Below are 19,929 nucleotides of genomic sequence, written 5' to 3'. Positions count from 1 at the left end.
GTGGCTGGCTGAAATGTGGGCCCACAATTTAATTCAGTGCAATGCAAATTGTAAAGTCAGGTGGTGAAGCAAAACATCAGCAGAATGGACAGAACCTATGAGCTACCAGTTTGCAAGTTTCTCCTGGAAATGTATAAATACATAGGATTTAGGAAGAGATGACCTCTATACCATTGTCTGGAATCATTCTGAAAACTGTTTCTCAGAAGAGATAATTTACCCCAGTCAGTCCTTCAAGGTGGGACATTTCACCAAATAACTTTGGGTAACCACGAGGCAAGCCAATTGAATAAAATAGAATAAAAATGTCATTTTTTTTTTTTTTTTTTTGCAGTACGCGGGCCTCTCACCGTTGTGGCCTCTCCCGTTGCGGAGCACAGGCTCCGGACGCGCAGGCCCAGCGGCCATGGCTCACAGGCCCAGCCGCTCAGCAGCACGCGGGATCCTCCCAGACCAGGGCACGAACCTGTGTCCCCTGCATCGGCAGGTGGACTCCCAACCACTGCGCCACCAGGGAAGACCCTAAAAATGTCATCTTTTGCCTCAATCTGAGCACCTCTCAGGCCATGATAAATGAAGACTGGACAATTATGAAAAAATAATTTATTCATTCATTTAATCAACAAATACGTAGTATGCACTTACTATGTGTCATGTGCTCTTACAAGTATGGGGGTAGAGCAGTGAATAAAATAGAAAAATTCTCTGCCCTCAGTGAACTGTATGTTCTAGAGATTGTACAAAATAAACAATGGGCAGAACTCAGGGTCTTCTGGTCAATTTCAATGTTAAGAACTTTAGTTTTGTAATGAGGACTCACAGGCATTCAAAAGCCCAATCTAGGAATAATATCAGATCTGGGACTTGCTTCAAAATAAATCAGTGGGGAGGGGCAGTTAATGGGACATAGAGATAAAAGAGGATTGGCCATGAGTCAATGACTCTTGCAGTTGGTGATGGGTACAAGGGCATTCATTCATTCATTACACTTTCCTCCCCACTTTTATACATGTTTGAAAATTGTTCATAATGAAAATGTTTTTAAAGTCCAATTCAGTTGAAATCAAAATATGAACCTTGCATTCAAAGTCTTTCCTTCTCTCCAGCCCCGGCCTGATCATGAGTGGAGGGGCTCCGTGTAGGAGGGGGAGGTGACTGGGGTGTCCTTCTCTGCTTCCCCTCCTCTCCTGCTGCTGGCTCCTCTGGGGTTGAGGAGGGGGAAGTGGGGTGGATAGAGGGGTAAGAGGTAAAACTTCTCTTACTTAGATGATGCCATCTGTGGTTCTCTTTTGGCTGCCAATGCCCTCTGCATTGCTGGCATTCAAATGTTGTTCTCTTGTGAGTATGGTCCCATGGAGAGAGTTTGAGCTGAGTTAGTTTCCTCAGTATCCACATGGATACTGTGCATGTGCATCTTTGCAACACCAAATGCTGGAAGTCGAGGCTGCCTTCCTGGTGCCCTCTCTCCTCACCCTATAATCGAGGGCTGCTCTAGCCAGCCTCTTGCCTTCAAGGTTCTCCAGGCAGGAACCAGACACAGCCTCTATGTTCATGTGTTCATGCATGCTCCAAACACCTGATGACACTTAGTTTCTCTCAAGTGCTCCTCTCGGTGCTTGGCTCCCGCCCACCATTTTGTTCCAGGTGCCAGCCTAGAGCGGCCACATCAGCAAGCACCAGCCACGGAGTGAGGTGTCAGTCTCCCTTCTTGTAGGTCCCTCATCCCATCAATGAGTGGATTGGACCTCTTCTCACTTGACTTGATGGGGAAGAGCCACCCAGAGCCAAAGCACCTCCCTCCCCCAGGCTCATGGCTCATTGTTTCCCCACCTCATTGAACTCCAATCCTCAGTCCATATAATTTGGACAGAAGTTATCAGAGGGAGGACCGCAGGAGCCCTGGGGAGCCCTGGGGACTCATTTGGCAGCTCTTTGGCTCTGGATGTGGGAATATTTCATGTTTATTGTTTCCAGCTTTGGGGCTTTGGCCAACATTCCAAGCCAACAGGTGAAGCCCTAAACCACATCCTGTTCTACTGAAGTTAGGAAGGTTTCCAAAGTAGTTGTAAGCCTCTTCGTTGACTATTGAGGTGTTTATCTCATCTCTCAATAAAGACACCTTTTGAATCTCTAACTGCCTCTTGGGTCATTTTGATTTCCTCGTGCACAAGTCCTGTGGAAAGTGATTTACCATGTAATAGTCAGCTGTTTGTTACTCTGAAGGTGGCAGATTAAAACAAATCTCATTAAGAGAGCTGGCTTCTTTGGCATCATTTTATTTATAGCTGCAGCTGACATTTATTGAGGACTTCATATGTGTCAGGCACTGTGTAAAGCACTTGTGTGAATTATCATATGTAATCCTCATTATACAATAAGGAGGTGCTATTGACCTTAGAAATAGGTCCTATTATTTTGTTTATGAGGAAAGAGAGGCAAAGAAGGATTAAGTAATTTTCTCAAGGTCACACAGCAAGTGATGCAATTAGGACTTGAATCCAGGTTTCACTGACTCCAAACCCCATACTTTTGGCCATGCCCCAAGTACCGTTTTTGGTGTTTCCATAGATATAAGGTTCTGTCCCACAACTCTGTTCAGAATTAGAGGAGCAGAACCAAGGCTCTGATGTACCACTAAAAAAATACAAATCTGATCACTTCACTTCCTGCTAAAACCTCTCACTGTTCCCCACCACCCTCAGGAAAAAAGTCATATTCCCTAACAACCCTAGTCTAGGACGCCCATATCTCTAGCCCAAGTAAATGCAATAGCCTCCTGATTCATCTCCTGGTTTTTCGCTCTTGTCCCGGTGGAGTCTATTTCTAGAGTGAAATTTCCAAAGTATAGGTCAGGTCATGTTACTCTGCTGCTTAACTTGTGCAATGGCTTCACATTGTTAAAGAACACCCAAACTGTTTACCCTGGCACACTTGCTCTATGTAATCTAGCCCCAGCCTACCTCCCTGACCTCCTTGGCTGTCATTTTTCCTCTTGTTCACGGGACTCCTGCCACAGTATCCATTCTGTCCTTCAACAAGGACACATTCATTCTCCTTTCAGGGCTTTTGCGCTTGATGATCCTTCCGCTGGGAATACTTTCCCTAGACCTTCTTCGGGCTAACTCCTCCTCCACCTTTGACGTTTTTCAGCTCAGAATTACCTCCTCAGAATGCCCTCCTTGACTGTGCTCCCTAAAGCAGTCCTGCTTCCATTGCCAACACTGCTCTTATCCTATCGAATTACTTGATTTCATTTTCTTTTCTTCACAGCATTCATCATTACTTGCATTTTTTTGTTTGTTTGGTAAGCCCCTCACCAAGTTCCTTAGGTGCAGGGAACCCGTGCTGCTCACTACTGCATCCTCAGTGCGTACAGCAGGGCCTGGTAAACAAGTGGGTCTTGATAGATATTTGTTGAATGATCTAGCATTGAAAAGGCCCTGCAGGATCTGGCATTGACCTATCTGCAGTGCACAGTGAATATCTCATTTTCTTCTTCCTTCCTCTGGTAACACCCTCAAATTCCTCAAAGAATCAGCCCTTTACCCACTCTCAGTTCACACGGATTAAGGTAAGGCTGATCTTCCTCCCTCTGTGTCTGGAGACAGAATGATAGCACAGACCTGAAAGTCAGTGAATCGCATTTCCTGGCCACCACGATTGACTCAGGTAGGTCTGAACCAAATGGGTCAATGAGAAACCATCCCCAAGACATTTGTTGTAACTCTTTTTTTTTTTTTTTTTTTTTTGTGGTACGCGGGCCTCTCACTGTTGTGGCCTCTCCCGTTGCGGAGCACAGGCTCTGGATGTGCAGGCTCAGCGGCCATGGCTCACGGGCCCAGCCGCTCCGCGGCATGTGGGATCCTCCCGGACCGGGGCACGAACCCGTGTCCCCTGCATCGGCAGGCGGACTCTCAACCACTGCGCCACCAGGGAAGCCCTGTTGTAACTCTTGATGGAGACATATCCTCTTTCTTCTAAGGTTGCTCAACTGGTAGAATGCAGAACAGTAGTTCTTGGTACTTGAGATGAGAGCCAGGCTGAAGATGGAGCTGGTGGAGATGGAGTCAGGGCTGAGATGGAGAGGCAGATCCTGGATGCCATTGTTGGAAGCCCTGGTCCAGTTGCTCATGAGCTTATCTACTTTTGTACTTTTAAATCACAGGCACTGATTGATTGCTTTTGCTTGTTGTATACCCTTTGAGTTGGGTTTCTGTCAGCTCTGACTAGAAGCTTCACGGCTGGGGGGTGGGAGAGGGAAGGACTGGGAGTTTGGGATTAGCAGATGCAAACTATTATACATAGGATGGATAAACAACAAGGCCCTACTGTATATAGCACAGGGACCTATATTCAATATCCTGTGATAAACCATAATGGAAAAGAATATATATACATACATATATATGTATAACTGAATCACTTTGCTGTACAGTGGAAATTATCATAACATTGTAAATCAACTATACTTCAATAAAATATTTTTTAAAAGGAAGCTTCATGACCAATAGACTACCTAATTCCACTTCTCTTCATCTGTACAAATTAGGAATTACCATTGATTCTTGAGCAACAGGGTTTGAACTGCACTGTTCCACTTACATGGGGATTTTTTTCAATAGTAAATGCTACAGTACTATACGACCTGCAGTTGGTGGAATCTGCGGATGCAGAACAAGAACGTCGGATACAGAGGAATTGCATCTACGTGTAGGAGGGCAGACTATAAGTTAATCGTGGATTTTTGACTGAGCGGAGTGGTGGCGCCCCTAGCCCCTCCATTGGTCGAGAGTCAAGTGCACTTTCATCTGCTAAAATTGAAAAGGGGTGAAATAAATTAAGGAGTCTATTTTTGTCATGTAATAATGATTTTGGAGATAATCAATCCTGGCCTTGGATGGTGGCTCCATAATGCTATTAGGGACCCAGGCTTCTCCAATTTTATTTTATTTTCAGCTATCTTAAAAATGTGCTTGTCACATTACGGTAACAAGTCAGCTGGTTGACCTCTGGCACAGAGTTCCAGTTCCTGGCAGGAAGAAAGAGAAGGTAAGGGCAACACACTGTGGGTTATCAAAGTCTGACCACCAGCCCCGTTGAAGGAGATTTTACACACCACAGACAACTCTTTTTTTCCCCACTTTAAAAATTGTGGTAAAATTTATGTAACATAAAATTTGCCATTTTCAGTGTACAATTTAATTTCATCCACAATGTTAGGTAACCATCACCACTATCTATTTCTAAAACTTCTCATCACACAAAACAGTTCCTTAACCATTAAGCAATAACTCTCCATCCCCCTCTTCTCTCAGCCCCTGATAACCTCTAATCTACTTTCTGTCTCTATGAATCTGCCTATTCTAGATACTTCTTATAAGTGGAATGATATGATATTTGTCCTTTTGTGCCTGGCTGATTTCACTAAGCAAAATATCTTCAAGGTTCAATCTTGTTGTAGCATGTATCCAAACTTCATTTCTTTTCCTGACTGAAAAATATTCATAATATTCTATATATATATGTATAGAACACATAAGTTTATCCGTTCATCAGTTGATGGACACTTGGGTTGTTTGCACCTTCTGGCTATTGTCCACAAAACAACTTTTAATTACATTTTATTGGTCAAAATTTTGTTACAGGGCCACCATTCTCTTCACAGAAAACTGAAAGATGTAATTTTCTTTCAAGCAGACAAAGAGCATCCCCAACTACAACTGGAGTTTTATTAGTTAAAAAGAAATGAAGAAAGGTCATTAGGGAAGCAACTAGCAGCCTCTGCAACAGTCCACCCTTTTGCCAGCAAAAGTCTTTCCATATGGAGAACACACTCACCTTTTCCCAAAGGAAACAATCCCAAGACATCCCCTGAGAGGGTAGGCTTTCTGAACAGTGAGTAGTCCTCTTCATCAGGTCTGGGTGTGTCTTCTTTTGGTCTAAACTAAAAGACAACATGCTTGCTACCAGCACACCCATTATTCAACTGGGCAGATGGAACCAGATAACCATTAAGAGCTTCTTTTCAATGCAGAGACTGGGCTACGCAGAGCATCCACACATTCATAGAAATTATCCAACCCAACTGAGCAGGAGTAACAAAATTTCTCTTTCCTGGGAATGGAAGAAGTTTCCTGGCTAGCAAGGAGGAACTCCCTTATCTATTATTTTCCATCATCTTCTCTCTGCCCTCTGGAAGATTCTTCTTTCTCCATCTCTCTCCCTGGATCCATCTGAGGTGGAACTGGGGGAGAACAATCTTCCTCTTGGGCTCAAGAATCTTTCAGGGGTTTACCTGTTTAGAGGTGTCATAGTCACAGGTTGCTACCCAAGTTTGGGTCATATTTGGCAAAATAGTTCCTCCAAAATCTAATAAGCTTCAAATATTTTCTGGAAGAGTATTCATGGACAAATATCTCATCTATACATAATATTCAAGCACAAAAATCTACCACACTAACCCCACATCACACTCCAGCCATACTAAGATACTGTCATTCCCTCAAGCTCATCATGTACCAGGGCTTTGCATGTATTGGTCCAACTGCCTGCAACACAGTGTTCCCTCATCCTTACTTGGTTACTCATTCTTAAGGGTTCAGTTAAAATGGAACTTCCTCTGTGAAGCCTTTCTTGATGACCCCCAGTGATATTAATTGTCCCTCACTTGCACCTCCCTAGCAGAGTAATTACCAGACCTCCATGATATTTTAGGTAGCGTTCCCTGGAAGCAGAGCCTGAGGCAGGGAGTCAGATACATGTAACTTCTAGAAGGAGTGCTCTTTAGGAAAAACCTGTAAGGGAGTATGGGAACAAGCATAATGAAAGGCAGTGAGTCTCCACCTGTGACCTCCCAGAGGAGCAAGCAGCATTAGCTTTGCCAGGGACCTTGCTAGAAGTGAAAAACTCCACGAACCAGCCTAGAAACTCTGGGAATGGAACCAGTAAGCTGTTGTTTAACCAGGCTTTTAAGTGATGCTGATGCACACTTAAGTTTGAGAACCACAGGGGAAGGGGACAAAGTCAAATAAGGAGGTGGAAAGACAAATACCGTCTGCTAACACATATATATGGAATTTAAGAAAAAAAATGTCATGAAGAACCTAGGGGCAAGAAAGGAATAAAGACACAGACCTACTAGAGAATGGACTTGAGGGTATGGGGAGGGGGAAGGGGAAGCTGTGACAAAGCGAGAGAGTGGCATGGACATATATACACTACCAAACGAAAAATAGATAGCTAGTGGGAAGCAGCCGCATAGCACAGGGAGATCAGCTCAGTGCTTTGTGACCACCTGGAGGTGTGGGATAGGGAGGGTGGGAGGGAGACGCAAGAGGGAAGAGATATGGGGATATATGTATATGTATAGCTGATTCACTTTGTCATAAAGCAGAAACTAACACACCATTGTAAAGCAATTATACTCCAATAAAGATGTAAAAAATAAATAAATAAATAAATAAAAATAAGGATGTGGTCCCAGGTAAAATCTAGCCTTGTCCTGATCCATGGAGGACTCTGAAGCATAAACTGCACCACAGAATTGTCCCTGCCTCTGGCAAGAGGGAAGATTTTGCATCTCTGTATCAGCACTCATTGGCGGTAGGCTGTCCCTTGGGGGAGGGATCCCTTGGGTGAGGCAGCTCCTATCAGCTGAGAGCAATTCTCCCAAGAAGGGGCAACCAAAGGCTGGCAGAGGGGGTGGGAAGGTTGGTGCTGCAAATACACCAACCTAGCAAAGGGGATCCAGGCATCTATGGAATACTAGCAGCATCTACTACAATTTTTCTTATTTGTTCAATTATCTCTGTTCTCTCCATCAGACTGAGAGTTCCAAGTGATCAAGAACAATGTCTTGTAATTTAGATGTGAATTCTCTTGCTCTAGTTGGGGAGGTGGCAATAAACACACAGGCACATATACATTCATATGTACCTATGTATATATGTACATAGGATGATGTCAGATATTGATAAATGCTATGGAGAAAAGCAAAGAAGAGGGAGAGGACAGAGAGAAGTACGAGGTGTTATTTTAGAGCAGTTAAAGACAGATTCTCTGAGAAGGCGACATTTGAGCTGAGATATGAATGAAGCGAGGGATTGAATCATGAGAAAGAACATCTGGGTAAATTCAAAATCATTTCAAAATAAATGTTTTCTTATGAGAAGGATATCTCAGGGGAGAGCATTCCAGGCACAGGGAATGGATGGATGAATCACAGGAAACACCTGGCATTTCTATACTGATAAGGCAGGAGGTGGCTGGAAAGATGGACAGGTGGCATGTTGCTTACTGTTTTCATTTATTTTTTAATTGACTTTAAACATTTATCAAAGTATATATGCACAAGATTTTTAAAAAATCAAATAGGATCAAAGGGGCTGTCATGAAAAGCAGTTCCTCGTCCCACTCCAGCCCCCTCCCCAAAAGTTACCACAGTTAGCCATTTCTGTCTTAGTTTAACTTATTTCACTCCAAATACAGTTGTTGAATATTTATGGTTCCTCTACTGGTTATCTTTGTAACTTTCAATAACAAGCCTCTAGTGCTTCCATCAACTATAGACAGTATCTCTTGGCTGTTGTCTTTATAATATCGGGATGTTGCATTCCTACCATTCCTCCCCTCCTTCAACCATCCAACTCCTATCACTGTTGTAGCAGTAGGGACCTAACTTTCAAGTATTTGGGTGTGACAGGGAGAATAGGGGATTTCAGTTACTGAAAGAAATTCAGTAAGGCTAAATTTTAAGTAATAAAATGAGGATATGTTTTATAACCATATTTCATTTTCAATGCTTTTTATATAGGTTGAGTCTAAAAGTAGAAAACTGGAGCTTCCCTGGTGGTGCAGTGATTGAGAGTCCGCCTGCCGATGCAGGGGACACGGGTTCGTGCCCCGGTCCGGGAAGATCCCACATGCCGCGGAGCGGCTGGGCCGGGGGGCCATGGCCGCTGAGCCTGCGCGTCCGGAGCCTGTGCTCCGCAACGGGAGAGGCCACAACAGTGAGAGGCCCGCGTACTGAAAAAATAAAAAATAAATAAAAGTAGAAAACTAATAACTAGACTGTGTGAGGACACAGTCAAGGGGGAATTACGGGATGGCAAACAGTACAGCCTCGGTCTGTGTCTGCTTGGTCTTCACCATCTCCTTAACTTACACTCATGTGGGTGACTTTACAGCAGAAGAGTTTTTCTCTTTCAACTTATGTTCCTTGGAAGAAGAGCATAGACAAAGGTGAAGCTGGTTCCCAGCCCAGTTCTACCTCTAGCAGAGACTCTGGTATCTTCAGAGCCCTCCCATGTTGTCTCTCATTCATGACCATGTTTTACTGCTGAGTCCCTGGGCATCATCAGAGTGGCTCCAAAAGTGAATCACATGGACTTTTCATAGCAGTCTTTTGAGATGTCTCGAAAATTCCTCCTACTTTGAGAACTGTTCTCCCTCCCTCAACTCACAGAGGCGGGTCCAAATAGCCATGTCTATACTACACGACCCTATCTCTATGACCACAGCAGTATGGGCCAGGAAGTGGCACATGACACAATCAGTTTGTCTCCCCTGGAAATTTTAAATTGAGGCTAAAACTGCCCAGTTGAGTCTGGTTGGATCTCTTGGATAGAGGAGACATAAAACCCCATGGCCGGGGGGCCATGGCTGCTGAGCCTGCGCGTCCGGAGCCTGTGCTCCACAACGGGAGAGGCCACAACAGTGAGAGGCCCGCGTACCTCAAAAAACAAAAAAAAATCCCCTACTATGTAATGGGCTCCTTGGGGGGTAGGAACTATATCTGTGTATTCTCCAAACTGCTAAGCAGAATGCTTTGTACATAGTAGGCACTCACACAAAGCATTTATTGAATTGAATCAGCTGCCGGTACTCATTCCTAAATGACACAGCCACTTTCAGGGGCACTGACCCCTTCTGACGTGAGGGTAGTTCTGAACTATGAGAGGATGAACAGAAAAACGCACAAATCTACCTTGCCAGCTACTCTACTACCTAAGAATCCAATGGAGGAGGGGTGGATAGTAGCCTTAATAAGAGAATCAAACATCAGTTTCAAACTGCTTAAGTGCCTCCCAGTCTCCTGTCACATTAGTAGGATCAAAGAAGGTCATCTGCAAACACAGAGAAAGAGCCTGGCTCCATCATTATAAGGAAAGATGTGCTTTCAATCTCTTGGGTCCCTTATGGATCTGGTGAAAGAGCCCTCTAGTGGTGAAAATGAGCAATTACATCTAGGCTTAGATGCCTATTCTACGCACACATGTACACAGACCCACACATTCAATTGAATGAAAGGATGAGGTCACCCCCTAGTAAGTGGGGAGGCATCATCAGGAACTAACTGACGGCTTCCCTGTCTCTGCACTCCCACTCCAGTCAGGTGTTCTGACTCTCTCCAGATGCAGGTTCAGGTCTTCCCATTCTCTGTGATCAGCTTTGGCCCTAGGCAGGGGCTGTAAAGGATAATCCTGCCAAACCAAGCCAGAGGCTCAGTATAAAGTTTCATTCTTGTTATGTTGAGCCCTTTCTCTCCTTCAGAAAAATTGTCCACATCCTGACCCATGATTGTCGCCTTCATCTGCCTGAGTTCCTGACCCTTCTCCCCAACCCCACACTGTCTACCTGGATACCTGATTCCTTTCTTCTGGACCTTCTGGGAACCATACCTTGTCTATTGGGCTTATATTACAGACCAAGGAGATAGAGCAGGAGTTGCTTTTGTTTTACTGTGCGTCTGGTGAATGGAGTGATTGGAGCACACTCTTCCAAAGCCCAAAGCCCATTGACTTTCCAATCACATGATCCTGTTTTGGGAAAAGACCTTTCTCACTCCTATCAGAAGAAGAGAAGAAACAAACAGATCCTGGAACAGCTGCTTTGGTCATTATTAATTACTTCATATTATTTAAGTTTCAGAGATGGGGAAAGAAAATTTCACTAATTTAGTAACACTTCTCAGGAAAGACCAACTTCACCTCCATGTTACATATGGCTTTTTCCTTTAAAAAAAAAAAAAGGACATTTACTGAGAAGCAATTTTTCTTTTCAGGAAAGAAAAAACAATAAGTAACTTATAGAAGGCCTTGTACATCTTTCCCCATTACCTCCTATCATTCTTCTGGGATATGACTAGCTGTGGTTTTGGCCCCAAGTTTATCTGTTCTATTTTGGTTATGTGGCAAAATTTCAGTATTTCTATTTCCTGCCCACAAATCAGTGTTTGTGATCCACGACACATGCATATGCAAGTAAGTGCATGTAGGTGCATAAACCTACACTATACCTATACTTAAGCATGTACACCCACAAATGCACACAGCTATGCATTTGCAGCAAACAGGCTTACTGCAGTTTGCTGCAGGTACAGACATATCTTTACACACCTGCTTTACTTGTACAACAAATTCCCAGTCATTCAGAACTCATAACTAAATTGAACACGGCACAGGTAAACATTCAAACACAGTCACATGACGACTATATATTCAAACATACACATGCATGCGCAGGTGTATCTAACACCAAGAACCAAGCCTTTAAGTGAACTTGAGACCAAAACCAAACCAAAAAAAAAAAAAAAAGTAAAAAGTAGCAGAGTCACCAAGCAGTTGTGAGCTGCATTTGAGAACTCTTCCATGCATTGCTGCTAACTCATTCACCTAGATAGAAGCTCTCAGATGGAGAGCCAGAGATGGCACATTATCTTTTTTTGTCCAGTTAAGTAACATTCAAATATGACAGTTGGTTATGAACACATCTCAGGGACGGCAGAAACAACCCAAGCAGCCTCAATTCCAAACACCTGACCTCTGGGTATCTGTACCATCATGCCAAAGGAAAGAAAATAATGAGGGCATTCTGTGGACTGTCCTTAGTGTATTCGGTGTGCTCAGAATACATAGTAACAAAAAGCTAGTTAAATTAAATGCTGATCCTTTGCAGCACTGGCTATTTCTAAGGAAGCATCTCACTAGCTTTCAGGTATGAACTGACATTTGCACTTTGGACTAACAAGGAAAGCAAACCCAACTTAACCTGCCTCCTAGTCTAACTTAGACAAGGATGTTAACAAATGAACATCCCAGGGACCTTTGAAGAGAATCTGACATTTTCAGCGACTCTGCCACCTTGAATCCATCACCACTGCCAACCCCAAAATGTAGGGTTGTTAAAATATATGTTTTCAGAGACCACAATCTCACACCCCCTCGGCCCAAATCCCTAATGTGTATATAAGAGAGTCTACATACTTCTAGCTCCTTCTGTCTTTTAGTAATATATGACCATATGTATATGAACAGCTCCGGGTCTGGCCTGAGCACGTTGTCTCCAGTGTAAACCAGAGCTCCAGAGAAAGGAGGGTAGACATATTGGTTTGTTTTCTGGGGAACCAAATTGAGACAGACTATCCACAGATGTGCCTATGACAACACTTTTTGCCCGCCCAAGTGAGCCATAGAACCGTCGCCCGGAATCGCCGGCCCCTTTAAGAAGACTCGGTCTTCCCCGATGGGCTCCAGCGGCGCCCGCAGCAAAAGGCAAACTTGCCTGGCTCCTTGGGGGTTGGGGGTTGGGGGTTGGGGGTTGGGGGGGAATGCCGCGTCGGGTGGGAGCGGCGAGAGCGCCAGAGTGCGCTGCGGGCTCCTTTCCCTTTCCCCTTTCCTTAACCCTTCCGGGAGCGGGAGAGGAGGATCAGGGTCGTGCTGCAGCGCTACGGAGCCGGGGCGCTGACTACCCTGGTCTCCCGAAACTTTGCGCGGAGCGTGGGTTGACTAGGCAGAGCCGAGCAGGCTGGCTGGCCTGGGAAGGGCGGGGGGAAGACAGACCCTTCAGTACCCCAGGTCTCTGGCCCGGGCGGTGGAAAGGCGGGGGGTGCAGCCGCAGCGGAGGAGCTGTCCCTTCAGCACCACGGGCTTAAAACTGGGCGTTAAGAAGGCGGAGGCGGGGCAACAGGCGGGGAGCTGTCCCTTCAGCACCGCAGACCTTTGCCCTCCAAGGCAACCTCTCGGCCCCCGCCCGGGACTGTCTTTTCTCCAGTTTGAGCGGGGGTGTCGGGAGCTGGCGGAGAGCTTTCCTGGGAGGCTGGGGAAGCAATGAACACTCTTCTCAGAGACTCGCCTCCCAGCAGCGCTATTTTTTGCCATCCGCCCTCACCCCCAGCACACGCGCTCGCACACACACGCACGCACGCACACACACACACACACACACACACACACAGACCTCTCTGGATTTCTTTGCCTTGAGTCTCCCGGGGCTGTGAGGAACCAGGCGCATCTCAAACCGAGCTGGCAGCTCCAGGCTCCAGAGCCATGCCCTGCACGGACCCTCATGCTCACCAAGCTCCTGAGGAATGAAAGGAACCCAGGGACCCTCAGAAGGCAGCAGTGATGTGGACCAACCCCCTGGAGCCTGCACCCTTCCGAGGGCCATAGGCGACCCAGGGAACTGGAGAGAGCTCCAGACAGGAAATCCCAGCTTTCCCAAAGTCCCTGTGGATGCTGACAAAAGGAGACCTGAATTTTTGGAAGGGCCTGTCCTAGGTTACCCAGCTGCAGAGTGATTTTCCCCTCTGGCATTGAACCTCCCTCTCCAACCCCCAGCCATCTAGAGTACCATGAAGAAGTATGAGGATGTGTGACAGAGGAATCCAGATGTTGATCACTACTGTGGGAGCCTTCGCAGCTTTTAGTTTAATGACCATTGCAGTGGGCACGGACTACTGGTTATATTCCAGAGGTGTGTGCAGGACTAAATCTACAAGTGATAATGAAACCAGCAGGAAGAATGAAGAAGTAATGACCCATTCAGGGCTGTGGAGGACCTGCTGCCTAGAAGGTATTTACAAATTCCTCTCAATGGCCCTAAATAATCCAGTTTCTGATATTCTGCTATTCCCGTGTGTCGTTGGGGAGATGGAGGCAGTGATGGGGAAAGAGAGCTAGTTCAAATTATTGCCGAGAATGTGCAGATGTCCAGATTGTTCCAAGCAAGACTAATGCTGTGTGGGATAAAAGGGTTGGGTCTTGTTGATTGTTTTTGGTATAAGCTTCATGAGATGAGATTTTGTGGCACTCTAGGCAGCTTCTGCAGTTGAGAAAATGTCTTCAAATCTAAAATCTCTAGGTATATTGTGAACTGCTTTGCTTTGATCTCTGGCTTGAGATGGGGTCTTTGGCTCTGCTTAAGTTGCATTTCAGTGGGGGAGAGGTGAAGGAAGAGAAGAGGAGGGAAGAGGGAGGGGGAGAGAGACAGAGACAGAGAGAGAGAGACAGATTGATTCTGACCTAGCCTGGCACACTCTGCGCTGTTTCCTTATTTCTCAACGTAGTCTCATCAGTTTCTTCTGAGTTTGGTCTAACTAGATATTTTCATGAACTTCCATTGCCAACAAGTTCCAGACTAACATATATGAACCTCTAAACACACACACACACACACACACCCCACATACACACATTTTAAGAAAACTTATTAATACATCTCCATTTGAGATCATAAAACAAAACTGAAGTCTTGGTATGTGGTATCCACCTGTCTTCTTTCCTAAAGCATCTGCAAACCCAACAAATATATTTCTATGACATTTGCATAAGAATGATTCTCCAAGAATCACAGCATACCACTTCTCATTCAAAAAACTGAGGATTCATTCTAAATTATAATGAAGAGGACAGACCAATTTTAGAATGTCAAGCTCTTAGGTAGCCTGTCTCACTACTAAACTTGCTTTCAGTACACCAGGAGTCACTCTCAGCATCATTGGGCAATGCCTGGATGTCAGTAGGAGTAACCAGGAAAATAGAGAAGGAAACCAAAGCTCTTTAGAGCCTATGTGCCTGAGGGAAGGCACTGGATTAGAGGGGCAGAAGGGAGTTTTCTCAGGCTTCTGAGGAATCTGTGAAGCTTGTCATAGTGATGAGCAAGGAAATCTGTGTTTCCTATGTGCTCTCCGCCCCTGCCTGCCATTGGTTCTCCATGACTGCATTCCTACTGGCTGGCATTTGTCAGGGCTTCTTGAGAAGTTGCATTTATGTAAATTGCTTCGGAAATCAGGCTGTTACACCACTTGCTAGGGTACTGCTGCCTCGTTGCCTGGCCTTCCTCCCATGTTCCGACACTCTGAACAACTGCTCTCCTGACTGTAGCGCTACTAGAGTTGATTCTGTTTCCATCGCAAACTTGCAACTGGTGGGAAACCCAGGTAGGAAAGGACTACTTTAAATGCAACAAGGATTACTTTATTTGATGTCTGAACACCTGGGTAATGCTGCAAACTATCTGTGTGACCTTGGCTGAGACATTTACCCATCCAACCCTCAGTATGTTAATCTGGTAAATAATTAATTTGGAATAGGTGGTCATGAATTAGCACTCTCCAAAGCTCTTATTGTATACAAGGTACTGATGGAAATTCTCTCCTAAACATTGACAAAAATCTAATATCTGTGATGATTTGTGATCAGATATGGTGAAGTCATTTACCTTAAGGAAATATCATAATTCCCTTTCCTATGTTAACAATAAAGAATTGAGTCATCTTTCATAAAGTTGAGATTTGGTGGATGTTTTGATGCTTACATGGTTCCAGAGTTGGCATAAAAAATCTGAGGTGCCTCCCAATCCAGAAATGGCACATACGTAGACCAAGTTTCAGTTATTTCCAATTCTTCTGCCCCCTTGACCTAAACCTGGGAATTCACAACTAATCACCAATTTTGACCTCCCCCCTTAGAGCCTGAAATTCCTGAATCCTTGCTCAGAATTTCTCAGCTGATGGTTTCTCTTTTCTCCAACATCATCTCCTACACCCACAGTTTGTACAAGGAATTGGAACCCCACCCAGGTATTCTGTGGGCTTAGTGGGAGAAGTGAGAATTTGAATCAAGAAGAAATTAGATTAATCTAAGATATGTTCTTGGTCAGGTGAATTCTTCTGAGAAAATTTCCTGCAGTCTCCATGCAATTTGGCCCAGCTATTTTTTTTTTTTACATTTCGAAGTATTAATACAGTAAGATGCATAAACTTTAATGAATCACAAGAAAATTTTAGCTATGTCTACACCCATATACTCAACACCTAGATAGGCCTGGCTGAAATCTGAAGCCAAGATTTTCCTTCATGTAATGAACATATCAAGTGTTCAAGGAATTTGCAGGAACCTCTGCTTTCTGCATGGGAAGACACACGCAGTAGGCAGCATCCATCCTCTGCTGTAATGAAGGTATACAGCCATCTCCTGCTCAGTATGTCCTGTCTCCCAAAGGCTTAGCATCCTCATTTTTCTGGTCCTTTAAGTGTTAAAGGATAACTGGGGTGGGGGGGGCGGGCATCCATACTTTTTCAAGAGTCATGAGAAAATGTGGCTATTTCATACAAAAGAAGAGAATGCTCCAGAGGGACATGACAGCTGTCTGCAAATACCTGAAGGGCTGTCATATGGAAAAAAGATTCGAAATGTTCTATGTGGCCTCAAGGGGTTAAAAGTAGGAGCTAGAAGAAAACAGGTTTTACCTCAATATAAGTAACTATCTAATATGGCATGGGGAGCTTTCAGAAGTTATGAGTTGTCTATCACCAAAGATATTCAAGTATAAGAAAACTACATCAGTTGTTTCCAGTCTTAACTAGTCAACAGAATCATATGGGGAGATTTAAAAAATAGATTATCAGGCCCCCACAACTAGGTTCTTTGCCTCCATGGGTCTGTGGTGGATCACTTGGAATCTTAATTTTCTAAAACTCCTCCAAGCAATTACGATATTAAAGCCAACACATGCTGAGTATTTACAATGGGTCTGGGAATGACCATGTGTGTTAGGAAGGATCACGTCTCTCAAGTGAGAGAAGAGATGTTTCCAGTTTTCATTTCTATAACTCACCAGAAAGTCATTTATATTTAGCACTTATTATGTGCTAGGATTGTGCTAAGAATTTTGAAAAAATAACTTTCATCTTCAAAGGCATTCAATGATGCAGGTAAAAGTATTAGCCTCATTTTACAGATGAGAAAACTGAGGCCAGGAGAAGTTATATAACTTGCCCAAGGTCACATACCTAAACTCAGCAGATACTGCTTCACCTAAGCCATGTTGCTTCACTGAGCACTTGCTAGGGAGCATTAATTCATGCTCTAGTGGATAGGTTGCTACTGGTACAAATATTAGCTTGTGAGAATGCCCTGACACATGGATTTTTCCATTCAGAAGCCCCAGATCCCAGAACACTCAGCATGTCTATGCTGCCTCTGCATGGGGGCAGGAGCCACCAGACAGGCAAAAACTCAGAGGCAGCAAAGGACACTCTTTGAATGAAAAAACAATCGACCTATGTAGAGACATCTACACTGAGAAGCCAGAATGAATGCCTGACTCATTAGCTGGAAAACATGCAAGGCATTCACAAAGCAGTGCCCCTACCTGCTGCGTGATTTCAATGGCGGTGTGTGAATTTGAATGAGAACATGTTTATGTGATTCTCTCATTAAGAAACCTCTTGAAGTCCTAGTTATAATCAAAGTGATGTGTTTAGATCATGGAAAGACCACTGGCCTAGTAGCAAGGAACCCTGGGTGCTAATCACATTTCTGTCACTGATAGTTATGTGAATTGTGTACGCTATTTCCTCCTTTGGACCTCAGTTTACCCAGTTCTAAAATGAGAGCTTCAGATAAGATTAGGAAGTAACAAATCCAAAGGTCCCTGTGGACTCGGCAGGTAATGTAAAGTGTGAAACAAACATCTCACAGTCCTCTTACCTCAGTTATATTGGGGTGGGGGAAGGAGTAAGAGTGTGTTTGAGAAGATATAAGGTAACTGAAACCTGGTCTCAGTGTGTGGGCAACAGAGAGTGGTGCGGACTGTGGCACATTGGAAACAATTACTACGTGGCTTGAGTCGATCTTTACTCTGGGGAAATGTATAGCAAACTTGGCCCAATATTCCAAATTTTAAAAAGCTAGATGTTAAATCTCCTGATTTTAAAAATGTGGGCAACTAGTTTAACTTTTTAAACATGCAGTGCCAGCCAAGCCAAACTCACTTTACGGCTGCATTTGACCCATGGGCTTCCTTTTGAGTCCTGGAAATTATCTAAAAGCCCCTTTAAATCCAAATTTCTGATATTTTCGTTTTTGATTCCTGAATTGCTCTTTATTAGTCAATAATCACTTATTCAATTCATTAAAATATTGCCTACTAAGAAAAGAAAGCCCACTTAGGATTTTAGGACAGGGAACTTAAAATTATGAAAAAGAGATTCAATAAACTTCTATTTCTGCTACAATGGGCCTGGATGACATCAAACATCTGGCTGAAAAACTGAAAAAAAATTAGCCAGTCATTAGAAATTCCCCCATATTTCCAAATCTCCAGATGGTTGACTTTTTCAGCCAGATGGGGTTCCAGCTTTATTTATGTGTTCAGAAGCCTTCGGGGAAGCTTCAAAGGCGCGGTTGAGGACAAGGCTGGGAGAAGGACATGAGTATTTTCTATGTGCCAAGCCCATGCTAGGTGCTTTCACATATATTAACTCATAATTTTCACATCTCCTATCTGCCCCCAGCAGAATATAAACTCCATAAGTACAGGGATTCTTGTCTGTTTGGGGCACTACTATATCCCTAGAGCTTAGAAACAGTACCAAGTAGTCACTTCTGCTCCCCCTGTCTTAGATTTAATGCTGCACCTTCCCTTGGACATGGGTGCAGAATGCATTAGAACACTCTTACTCTCTTCCCTACTCCTGACTCTCTCCTTATTCCTTTCTCTCCACTCTCCTTGACCCTAAAGCCCATGAGGCAGATAGAAGAGAGAAATTGGCTGGAGTCTTAAGACAGGATGGGGGAGACTGACCATGACTGTGTTTGGGGGCAGGTCAGGATGGGGAAGGTGGCAGAGGTTGAGGTGTGAGCATGACTAATATTCAGCCAGAACATGTTTGTATAGCCATACTGTTCGTTAAAATGTTGAAATACTTCCCTCCCTGTTGATAAACAACAACTGGTCCAAGTCCCTCACCAAACCCCCACCACTAGCCCTAAGCCCTTCATGGAACCTCTCAAACATCCACTAGATCCACCAAGTAAGAGGTTAAAACCTGGCCCAGCAGGGCCATCACGATCATGTTCCAGCCCTATGGAAGCATCCATTCTAATTGGCTCGTCTTGTGTCCTACTTGTGGTTAAATAGTTTTGAATCTTACTCTTAGCTGCGTCATCCTTGATGGAAAACACTCCTCTTTTTTCTACCTCAAACCCAGCCTTCTGACCCTAGGATTCTACCCATCTTAGAAAGTAGATAGCTTGGAAATACTTTTTTTTTTTTTGCTTAATTATTTGAGATGTTATCTCTGGATTGGAATAAAGGCAAATGACGGGCCATCCAAGGTTGGGTGACTAATGTAAGCTATTAGCATGGATGATTGGTGTGGGTAACCAGCACACATCAAGAAAAAAATAAAACAAGAAATCAGGCAAAAAGATGAGTGTGTCCTTTTAATGTTTAATGTCATAGAGCAGTATCTAACAAGCTTACTTAAGTGGTCATCTAATTCTCCGGGGGAATGTACCTTTGTTTGACTTAGCTTTTATTACAGATTCAGGCCCAGTTGTATAGTTAGATGTTTACTTGTCGAAAACTTGGGAAGATGCACATATATTTTTTAGTTCAGTAGAGGTACAAATGATTTCTGTTCATTAGAGGAGATAACCTCAAATGTTGTGGACTATTGCTCACCCTCTAGTACATTAATCAGTTTTATATATAACGTAACGATATTATTTCAGATTTTTAAAAAAAGATTTAATTTTATTTATTTTTGGCTACGTTAGGCCTTTGTTGCGTGGGCTTTCTCTAGCTGTGGTGAGTGGGGGCTACCCTTCGTTGCGGTGCACAGTCTTCTCAGGCTTCTCTTGT

General features: G+C 44.0%; 1 protein-coding gene across 1 annotated transcript in view; it reads left to right on the top strand.

The window, feature by feature from the left end:
* Positions 1-13,640: 13,640 nt before the first annotated feature.
* CACNG3 (calcium voltage-gated channel auxiliary subunit gamma 3) overlaps positions 13,641-19,929 on the top strand; it is a gene marked incomplete at both ends in the record, with an annotated part of 84,133 nt that continues 77,844 nt past the window's right edge. The window contains one exon of the mRNA XM_082644938.1: positions 13,641-13,851. Within this exon, the coding sequence (XP_082501064.1) occupies positions 13,641-13,851 (211 nt within the window). The remainder of the gene's footprint in view (positions 13,852-19,929) is intronic.

Source organism: Mesoplodon mirus (assembly GCF_964341445.2).
Source record: "Mesoplodon mirus genome assembly, chromosome: 15".
In the NCBI taxonomy this organism is placed as follows: Eukaryota; Metazoa; Chordata; class Mammalia; order Artiodactyla; family Ziphiidae; genus Mesoplodon; species Mesoplodon mirus.
This window is presented reverse-complemented; position numbering and strand designations above follow the sequence as displayed.